Source organism: Octopus sinensis, linkage group LG6, assembly GCF_006345805.1.
Source record: "Octopus sinensis linkage group LG6, ASM634580v1, whole genome shotgun sequence".
Classification (NCBI taxonomy): Eukaryota; Metazoa; Mollusca; class Cephalopoda; order Octopoda; family Octopodidae; genus Octopus; species Octopus sinensis.
The window spans coordinates 59,230,545-59,242,252 of NC_043002.1; the positions used below are offsets into that span (position 1 = coordinate 59,230,545).

General features: G+C 36.7%; 1 protein-coding gene across 1 annotated transcript in view; it reads left to right on the plus strand.

Moving 5' to 3' along the window:
• LOC115212921 (serine-rich adhesin for platelets) overlaps nt 1-10,575 on the plus strand; it is a 207,775-nt gene extending 197,200 nt beyond the window's left edge. Inside the window, exons 10-14 of the mRNA XM_036503952.1 lie at nt 316-455; nt 1,899-3,803; nt 6,961-7,057; nt 8,255-8,332; nt 10,088-10,575. Coding sequence (XP_036359845.1) covers nt 316-455; nt 1,899-3,803; nt 6,961-7,057; nt 8,255-8,332; nt 10,088-10,110 — 2,243 coding nt within the window. The 3' untranslated portion in view covers nt 10,111-10,575. The remainder of the gene's footprint in view (nt 1-315; nt 456-1,898; nt 3,804-6,960; nt 7,058-8,254; nt 8,333-10,087) is intronic.
• The last annotated feature ends 1,133 nt before the right edge of the window (nt 10,576-11,708 follow it).

The following is an 11,708-nucleotide window of genomic DNA, read 5'->3' on the forward strand; positions in this document are numbered from 1 at the left end:
TGCTCAAGAACACAACACGCCTCCTGGTCCTGGAATTGAAACCACAATCTTGCAGTCATGGGTGCAGAACTTGAACTAGTAGGCCATGTGCCTTTACTGATTTTGTTGTGTAGCTCCATAAAATAGTAACAAGAGATGAGTGTTCAGGACCCCCTTCATACACACACCACCACCACCACCAACAACTACTACTGCAAGAGACAGATACATAGATAGAGGGAGAGAGAGAGAAAAAGTGAAAGAGAATGAGAATGTGTGTGTGTATGTGTCAGTTTAGATGTTTCTATTTCATTTCACTATTTCTTTGTGTTTTAGATAAAATCTCACAACAGCGGAAGTCAGTGTCAAGCACTCAGAACTTATCCTTCTCAGTTTCAAGTATTTCTGAAGCTGTTCCAGACTGGAAGAAGAAATTGGCTGAGAAAAACAAGACCAAAAGAGAATCATTCTCAAAAGTAAGTAACAATTAAAAAAAACCCCAATAAAAACAAACAAAAGAAGACAAAAAATTAATTCAGTCTTTCTTTGGTGATTCGCAAACCATTCTTTCATTATTTTTCGCCTTTTTTTTGTTTCAGTTATTAGACTGTGGCCATGCTGGGGCACCACCTTGAAGAATCTTTTAGTTGAATGAATCAACTCCAGAACTATTTTTTTAAGTTTGATTTATTCTATCAGTCTCTTTTGCCAAAACCACAAAGTTACAGTGGATGTAAACACACCAACACTGGTTGTGAAGCTGTGGTAAGAGACATACACACACACATGACGGGATTCTTTCAGTTTCCATCTACCAAATCCACTCTCAAGGCTTTTGTCCAAGGTGCCACGTTGTTGGACTGAACCCAGAACCATGTGGTTGGGAAGCAAGCTACTTACCACACAGCCACTTCTGCATTTTATTGAGGTTTTCACTGGAACTTTGATTCCCCTTTTTCATTAATAAACCTTGACCTACCAGTTTGTTGGTGAATGTTGATCCTTTATGAGCTCCTTGTTTGTGAGTTCAAACCCACTGCAGGTATATTTTTCATCTCAGGTCATTTTATTGTACAGTTCACATATCAGTTTAGGAATGGGTCCCTGATCATCCAAGAATCCTGTTTCTCATAGATTGATTCTCCCCCCACCCTTGTTCATGTCATTGTCTTTCTGCCATTAAATTTGCCATTAAATTTGATTCAAGCAGTGACCATCCTCTTCAAATATAATTTTGGTGAGATTTTGTCTCTTTCTGTGTTTAGGTTTCAAATTGCTGATAAAACTGGAATAAAAATGTTGTTTAATTGTATTAAATTAAAATATATTTTTTCTTCACCAAAATGGCCAAAATCAGACACCATGCTAGCTGCCCATGAGAATTAAGGTTGCTTGAATAACCCTTCTGATTCTAAACATTGCTATGGTTCACTGTTTCAATCAGAATTATTACTTTGCTTGGAAACAAGTAAAGGTTGATGACAGGAAAGGCATCTACTATAGAAAATCTGTGTTAATGTTGTAATTCTTTGTCAGACTGTTGTAACACCCAATCCAGTATAGTTGTTTAGTTAGACAATTAAGACCATGACTATCTATGACTGTCTACTCTGTACTCTCTATAACTTCTGAGACTGACTTACAGTATTTATAATGACTAGCACATACCACTCATCATGTGGGAGGAGTGGACCAATACTACTGTTATCCCCATAACAGTTTACAAATTTCATTTGACCCTTGCAAGAATGGAAAAGTGAGTGTTAAAATGATGAAAAGCTTGTTTCATGAATTTGAAATTTCAAAGTTAAAAAAAACTATATATAAAAAAAATGGCAATGTCATTCTAAATTCTTGTTCTTGGTTTTCACCCATTGTTTTTTTAAAGAATTAATTGGAAAGTAATTTTTGAATTTCAGATAAAGAATTTTAATTCTTATAAAAAATACTTTACACTTAATGTCTCCAAGATCAAAAACCATAAATGGACTAACAGGAACTATACGATTCCAACAGTAAAATCCCAAACGCGACAACAACAGCAACAAAAACAATCATTGTCGTCGATATTGTCTCCTTCAAGAACAACTGCTATAGCAGCAGTGGCAACGGCAACAACATCAACAACAACAACAGCAACAACAACAGCGGCTGCAATTGTGACTGCAACAACCACAGCGACCATTATTGGGACGGTTGCAGCATCGACTGCCATTGCAGAAATAACAACATCACCAAATAAAGATAGTTTTGAAAAATGTGGCATTGATATTAACAACAGCAACAACGATATTTATTACAACAACAACAATAACAGCTATAGCAACAACAACAACAACAGCAGCAGCAGTCAGACCAACGGCTACAACATCAATAACAGCAACTATTACCACAACAATTACTACGAGAGCTACCCAAACCAGAACGAGTATAACAACGTCAATAATTCTAGTAACTATAGCAACGAATATCTCCATTGGGAACTTCAGCAAAACAATATGTATAATCCGAATGATAACTTTTATCCTAATATGGGTCCTTATCCGACGCCATCAGTTTCTATGCCAAATGTGACAGATGAGAGTTACCAGTCATGGTACCAAGGCCAACCCCAACAAAACTACTACAATGGTTATTACCAAAGTTATCCCATGTACAATGCACAACAAGGCTGTCCAACTGATGTTTCTTATTCTATGCCTCATATTGCACACTCAGCTTCATTTGATGGTCAGATATATGACCAGCCAAGATATGACCCTAATTATCCACCATTGACTTCGCAATCATTCGATTCATTTGTCTATCCTGACGAGAAAACCGTTGATAGTCCAAGAACACCAAAAATTAGCCCCAAACCATCTCCTAAATCGAGTCCCAAACCAACTCCCAAATTGAGTCCTTCAACTAAAAGTGCCAACAATTTAGAGTGCCACAGTGATGACAATGGCTCAGCGTCTCCAGTTCGAAACTCTGCTCGATTTGTTAAAGTCCTTCCCTCAACTCTCGGTATTGATTCACCAATTAGTAAACCTAAATTGAGAGGCCGTAAACAACCGGTTTCAACACCAGACACAAGTCCTCAAAAGCCCTCTTGTCCTATGTATTCTTTGAGTAATGCAGAAAGCCAGCATGATCTACCTAGTGCAGTTAAGGCCAAACAGTCAAACAAATCTCTCTATGTGCGTGTTTTGCCAGCACCTATACTATCTGAGAAAAAGTTAAGTCCTAAGAAGATTAAAGAATTTACTGATTTATCTCCTCAGTCAAGTCCAGTAAATCACATTCCAAAGACTTCAAACCTTAATAAGAAAAATTCACATCACTCCAGCCCCGAGATGAAATATTTCTCTAAAAAATTCTTCAGCAAGAAAACTGAAAATATATCCAGTGATTCTGATCTGACACCAGAACACAAAGAGAAAAGGCCTAAATCAAAGCGCTACCGATTAAAATTTCCTGCTAGTCCGAAATTTTCACCATTTAAGAACAAGAAATCAAAGAGTGTATCAAGTAAATCCAAATCCAGTTCAGAGAACAGTCCTGTGCAGAGTGATGGAGTCACTGATGACAGCAATGAAGTTGACGAGGATGATACCAAGGAGAAAGCCACCATGCAACAAGTGAAAGGACCTTATTACCAGATCTTGCGGAGCCCGCTGAAAAACAAGAGTATTAGACCAAACCTAGAGCGGTCTTATACAGTTCCAGTGATGGATACAAATGACGAGGACTTTTTAAATCGATTGGATATTAACGATAACAGCTCGGACAGTGAAGTTAGCACTGAGAAAGTTAATCGATCTTTTGTCCGTACCCGTCGGGTAAGATGGATGCACACTTGTAACCTCCAGCAGCAGAAGCACCACCACCTCTACCACCACTCACCACAATTTCCACCAACACCACCCCTACGATTATCACACCCATTACAGATTATAATTTGTATATATATTTGTTATTGTAGTAAAATATTTTTTGCTCATTTCCTTTTGTTACACAGCTTTTACTCTAAACATCATCTTATGTCAACACTCAGTTTCTTTAATTGCTAATAATATTAATCATCATTGTTTAACGTCTGCTTTCCATGGGTTGGACGGTTTGACTGAGGACTGGCAAGCCAGAAGGCTGCACCAGGCTCCAATCTGATCTGGCAGAGTTTCTGCAGCTAGATACCAATAATAATGATAATAAAAATAAATGCCCTGATGCCGTACCAGGCAGTGGCTCTCGTGGCTTCTGATTTTAACTGATTGGAAGTGTTATCATGTACATTGTTTTGTCTTGGTATAAAAGATGGGCTACAGCATATATTCTGCTCAATACCACAGATTTGTTTATACCCTGATGCAGTACCAGGCAGTGGCTCTCGTGGCTTCTAATATTAACTGATTGGAAGTATTATCATGTACATTGTTTTGTCTTGGTATAAAAGATGGGCTACAGCAAATATTCTGCTCAATACCACAGATTTACTTGTCAGTTGTTTGACCTTAATCAGTAGAGCATGTCCCTTAGTGGCTGACGATATGTGCATCTCTGATCACGTGTAGAAGTAGTGGGGGAACATCATAGCCATGTGTTGAGAGGAATTCTTAGGGGTTTGAATAATTCACCTCTGGAAACATGGGTGTTTCGTTCAACATCCTTAAACAACCCTTATTCAGAGACCTTTTGAGCGGGATATGTTACTCGACCAGAAGAAAATTCTAACTGGGCCCCACCTGCAAGGTCATGTGCTGTTTATCTTGATATGAGATCACCATGTCGCTCCCATATGGCTGTGATGTATATGCCTAGTGTACCTTTATCAGACGGATAGTCATGATGGGTATGCTGGGCTTCGTATAGTTGACCCCAGTGTCACTTTGATGGCATGCACTGTTCTCTCAATTAATTATGGTTTAGAATTTTGCCGCAAGGGCAGCAATTTTGGGGGAGGAAATGAGTCGATTACATCAGCCCCAGTGTTACAACTGGTACTTATTTTAGGATGAAAGGCAAAATCGACCTCAGCGGAGTTTGAGCTCAGAATAAAAGGCTGACGAAACGCTGCTAAGCATTTTGTCAAACGTGCTAACGATTCTGCCAGAGGCCGCTGACTTGCTTAATAATTTCTTACCATAAAGCAGTGCTACTCAAAGTGGTGCACTGCGAGCCATCAGCTTGCTGCTTGTACGAAAAGAAAGAGATTTCATAAAATGCTTATGTAATTTTGTATTATTTGTTTACAAAATAAATTTAAGATACAAAAAATTGTCAACTTTTATAATATTCATTATATATATCGCTTCCCGTTGAAATTAATATTACTAAGAAATATTACTGTTCCCTGGTACACTGGAAAAAAAAGTACGCTACATCAGATAGTTTGAGAAGCACTGCCATAAAGGATTTGTGAATTATCTCCCCTTCATATCGTTTTCTCAAAAACAAAGACGTAACATAGTTTCCTTCTCATCTTACACAACATAAAACAATTTTGCTGAAATGGAATGCTTTTAAAAGAATCATTCTGTGTTATTTCTAATAATTCAATCATAAAATCCTTGACGTTTATCATATCCCAAAATATTTTGTTATTCTTAGTCAATCGATTTTATATACACTTGCTTTCCTCTTCCTTATTGCAGTTTTGACAAAATGAGTTACCTCCCTTAATTAGATTCTCTGAATTAAGACGAAATCATTTGAAATTTTCTGATATTTATTTTCTATAAACCGAAGACCAATACTAATAGTTTTTGTATAATGTATATTCTGTCTAATTGTCTAATTTCCACTTGTATTGACCTGATAATTCAACTTCTTCATATTCCATTCAACCCTAACTATGTGTGTGAGGAAATGGTTGACAGTGGCTTTGAAATTTAGGCTTCCTAGTCATCTTGGGCAACCATGCCAAAATTTCGAAATTATTGTTTACCGTTTCTCTATAAAAAAAAAATCCTCCCCTAAAAAGTTTTGTGTAATTGTTCAGGTTATTGGTAAATTGTTTTTATTATATAACTTGACAAAAAAATCAAAGATTAATGTATACGTATTACGTGTAATATATATATATATATGGAAGTGCAATGGCCTGGTGTTTAGGGCAGCGGACTCGTGGTCATAGGATCGCAGTTTCGATTTCCAGACCGGGCATTGTGAGTGTTCATTGAGCGAAAACACCTAAAGCTCCACAAGGCTCCAGCAGGGGGTGGTACCGATCCCTGCTGTACTCTTTCACCACAACTTTCTCTCACTCTTTCTTCCTGTTTCTGTTTTACCTGTATTTCAAAGGGACCAGCCTAGTCACACTTTGTGTCATGCTGAATCTCTGCGAGAACTACGTTAAGGGTACATGTCTGTGGAGTGCCCAGCCACTTGCACGTTAATTTCACAAGCAGGCTGTTCCATTAATCAGATCAACTGGAACCCTTGTTGTCATGACTGATGGAATGTCGCGATATGTATGTATGTATGTATGTATGTATATATATATATATATATATATAGTGAAGGCGCATGGCTCAGTGTTTAGAGTGTTGAGCTTACAATTGTGAGGTTGTGAGTTCGAATCCTGGACCGAGCTACATGTTGTGTTCTTGAGCAAGACACTTTATTTCACGTTGCTCCAGTTCACTCAGCTGTAGAAATGAGTTGTGACGTCACAGGTGCCAAGCTGTATCGGCCTTTTCTTTTCCCTTGGATAACACTGGTGGCGTGGAGAGGGGAGGCCGGAATGCATGGGCGACTGCTGGTTTTCCATGAGCAACCTTGCCCGGACTTGTGCCTGAGAGGGTAACTTTGTAGGTGCAAGCAATCCCATGGTCAGTCATGACCGAAGGGGGTCTCAGCTCAGCATAGCAGATTGCTTTTAAATCATTTTAAAGCACACATTCATTCATTCATTATAATTAAAAATATAATAAAGGTACAGTATATCAGCAATGATAGCTATTCATAGACATTTTCTACTGTTTATTTTATTTCAAGGTTGATGACATCAGCCAGAACAAGACAGAAGATGCCTCCACAGTACAGCCAGCTTGGCGGCAAAAACTTGCCAATAAAAACAAGAGCTCCCAGAGTAAGCTGTCATATCTTCTCTTTCATTTGAAATAGTCACATGCTCATAGATATTCCATGTTGCATATGTATACACACTTACACATACATACATACATACATACATGCATGCACAGACATATTTGTATGTATATGTATCTCTCTGTTTGTCTATTCACATATATATACACATATGCATATATATGCACACATTATATATATATATATATATATTTCTTTACTGCCCACAAGGGGCTAAACATAGAGGGGACAAACAAGGACAGACAAAGGGATTAAGTCGAATACATCGACCCCAGTGCGTAACTGGTACTTTATTTATCGACCCCGAAAGGATGAAAGGCAAAGTTGACCTTGGCGGAATTTGAACTCAGAACGTAACGGCAGACGAAAATTATATACATATATATATATATATATATATATATATAATCGTTTTGAAAATTAAACAGAAGGATGATAAAAGAACAATTGAAAAATTCACACTAAAGAAATGGACATGCTCTTTCCTTTTCCATTATTGTCTCAAAATTATTACAATTTCATGTGTGTTTGTTTGTGTTTCCTTTTATGTTTTGGTTAAATTCTTGGGGCATTTATGTATGCATGTTGTATTGGGGGTGGGGTGTAAAGAAGTCTGTTGGGTGGTTCCTGCTGTGCCAGGGCATGTGTGTTTGTTTATGGGTGTGTTAGTGTATGTTCTGGTCAAACTCTGCCAGACTCCCAGGTATTGGTGGAGGATTGAAGTTGTGGTACCGGCGATTATAGTCATGATGATGCATGCAGGTATGATAGGATGTACTTCCTTTCATGTGGGCAAGGATTAAAAATTTCGCTTTTGTTATTCAGGTAAATACCTGGGTGCTTGGATATATCTGTTATGTATTTGTTTCAAGGCTGTCACTGTGTTGTAATGCTCCAATCAATTAATCACTTATTAGTATTGTAACCCCATTGTAATCGTAAATAAAGGTTAAAAATTCAAACTCAGTCTAAAGCAACGTGAAGATCTGATGAGAGAGCCATTCAATTGATATTTAGTGTAGAAATTCAATAAGAAATTCAAATAGACTGAAAACTCTAAGTCATTAGACCAAATAGTTTCTTAATAATGGCATTTCTGTATTAATTAATTTATTTATTTATTCATTTATTTATTTACTAATTCATTTATATTTTTATTTGTTTATTTCTTGCTCAGATGTTGAGCAATCAGATAAGAAAGTGTCTGAGAAACCTGAGTGGATAAGAAAAGCTGAAGAGAGAAGAGCTCGTGTATCACGTAAGTTGAAAAAAAAAAACTACCCTTAATATTCTTGAGAAATCATTAATCAAGAAATGTCTTGAAATACTGTATTAATTGTGGATGTGTGGTTGAGAAGCTGGCTTCCCAAACATGTAGTCTTAGGGTCAGTCACACTGTATGGTGCATTAGGCAAAGATCTTCTATTTTGTAAATGGATTTGGTAAACAGAAACTGAAAGAAGCCCATAAGATCATCATCATTGTCATTTACTGTCCATTTTCCATGCTGATATGGATGTGTGTGTACTCTTCTGTTGACATCATGTGATGGTTGTAAATGAGCATCACTGTCATACAAGCAATGTTGTTCATTTCTTTCTCCCATTGAAAACATGTCTAGCCATAGGGAAATGTTGCCTTGCTTGGAAACAGCCAAGGATTGGTGATAGGAAGAACATCCACTTATAGAAATTCTGTCTCAACAAATTCATCTGACCCATGCAAATATGGAAAAGTGGGATTGTGATGATGATGATAATGATATACCCTCCTGTGTTACCACTAATCACCTCCTTCTTCTTGAGCCATTTCTTTTACCTTCTTCCTCACCATACTGATATTTGCCATTGACCACACCTCCACCCTTGTACATCATTCACTACATTTACCTCTACATCAATCTCTAATCACCTGTCTCTCTCCTCTTACACTCCCATGAACTAAACAACCTACTCCATCCTCATCCGCCGTCTCTATTACAATCACCTTGTACTTTGGGTGCATGCTTTGGCACCCTGGCATTCATCATCTCCCTTCCTCTTACTCCCAACCACTCTTATATAATGCAAGGAAGCCATGTCTCTTCTATTGCAAAAAACCTGTACCTGTGCCACTATCACGTTTTAACCTCTCAACAACTGGCATAAAGCCACTTGGAAGTTGCTGCAGTTGTTTCTTGTTGTTGTTCTCCATCATCACCATGATGCCAATGTTATGAAGAAAGCACTCAGTACACACTGCAGAGGTTAGCATTAGGAAGGACATCTGACTGTAGAAACCACACTGAAGCAGACACTGGAGCATGATTCAGTCCTTTGTCTTATTGGACCCTGTTGACCAGTCCAACCCTCCACCAGTATTGAGGAGAGATGTTAGAGGATGATGATGGTTGCATACAGGCATGACTGTGGGGCAAGAAGTTTGCTTCTTGACCACGAGGTTACCAAGTGTGGTCCTTCTGTGTGGCACCTTGAGCTGGAGCATTTTACTATAGCTCTGGACCACCTAAAGCCCTGTGAGTCAATCTGGTAGATGGAAACTAAAAGAAGCATGTCATATATATATATATATATATATATATGTGTGTGTGTGTGTGACAGACTTCTCAGCATGGTCACAGTCTCCAGTGACTGAAAATGCACACACACACACACACACACACACACACATGCATATGCATACATATACACATGTGCATACACACACGTATATGTATGCATACACACATACACATACTGAAACAAGTAAAAGATATATCTATATGAAGAAGAATAGACTTTTACAGTTTAATACATACTACAAATGTATCGGTAGCATGGCAACTTATTTGCACTTAATGTATTACATCATTATTATTTTTTATGCTAAATTGCCTGCAATCATCATCATCTAGATTATTTTAACATTCACTTTTTCAACTCCTGTCCAAAATTCTTGTCATCCTTGTTCTTTCTAAAAATAATTCTTATTACAGTTTAATATTATTCATGCTAATTTCATTTATATTTTACAGAAAGCAGTTTGTTGAAGAACTGACAGCAAGATTCCTTCATCCCAGATAAGAAAGAAGTTTGAAAAATGACTGAGAACATCTTTGGCAACCAAAGCAAAAGAAAAAACTACACCCAATGCATGTGCAAAGATGGTTACAACTGTAAAAGCCCTTCTTTGAAAAATAACCTTCGTAATTCTATTTTTCAAACTCTGCTCACTCCAGATTTTTTTATTTATTTTCCCAAAATTGGGAATTAATTAAAAAAAATTACTTTGTTCAATACTGAATATTCCTATTAGTCATTGAATTAAAAAAAAAAAAATTGCATATATACATATACATATATATATATATATATGTATATATGTACTGAAATTTAACTGGTGTGAAAAACAACTAAATAAAAAGATTAAAATGTTTTTTAAAGAAATATTTGCAAAAACAAAAGGAAAAAAAATACTAAAGATTTTGGTATGTTAGTTCCAAGACCAACTTTGGAACAAAAGAAAAAAAAAACAAAACAAATTTCTTCCAAATAAAAACGCTTGGAAGAGATCTTTCAGACTGATATTTTTATGTTCTAAGCACACCTTTACCTTCTTCTTTTCCTCCTCCTCCTCCAACCATGACCACCACTAAAAAAAATAAGGTGCAATGGACTAAGTATAAACTTTAAAATATGAAAAAAAGGAAAAGAAAATGTGCAACTTAAAGTGAAAAAGTGGTTCCTCTATCACCTTGTTTGTCTCCTTGCCTGTCTGTCTGTCTGTCTCTCTTTTTTTCTGTCTCACTTTATATCTCTATATCTATTTCTCTTTCACTATACACTAACAGACATACATCACACACACACACACACATCACACCCACATACACATCAATGTATTTGTAAGGAACAAGACACATCAGGACTCCAGCTGCTGGCAGCACTCAGGCTATGCATTAGGAATGAAACGCAACATTTGTAGACAGAAATTGCTATGCAAAGCAAAGAGGAAGAGACGTGCATGCACACATGCACATATGTGTATGCATATGTATGTATATGTGTGTATATACACGTCTACATAAACATATTATAAATGAATGTATACACACACATATATATGTATGTACGTACATGTCAGATGTGAGTGTATCTTTTATCTACTTACACACACATGCATATTAGAGTATATCTATCCATGTATGTGTGTATATCTGTATATGAACATAAATGTTTGTATAAATATATTTATATTTACATATACATTCATAGTGAAACAAATAAATAAATACATCAATTCATTTATCAAAATTCCTGATGTGAAATCGTATGTTGAAACAGATATTGTTGTATTTTGAGATGGTCGTTTTTATTTATTATCATTATTATTATTTTTTTTATTTTTTGCCAAATAAACACTTTAATTTTAATGACTGTCCCTTCTCTGGAAATCTTTCATCACACATCTGTCACCTCTTCAGCGACACTTTTTGCTTCCATGTATGTTTTTGTCACATACATTGAGAGCGGAGTAAGTGGAGCAAGAACACACACAGAAATGTTGTTGCTGAGGAGGTCACAGATGTGTGACGAAAGATTTCCGGAAAATGGTCTGGCGCTAAAATAATAAACTAAGAACAGTAATAAACGAGT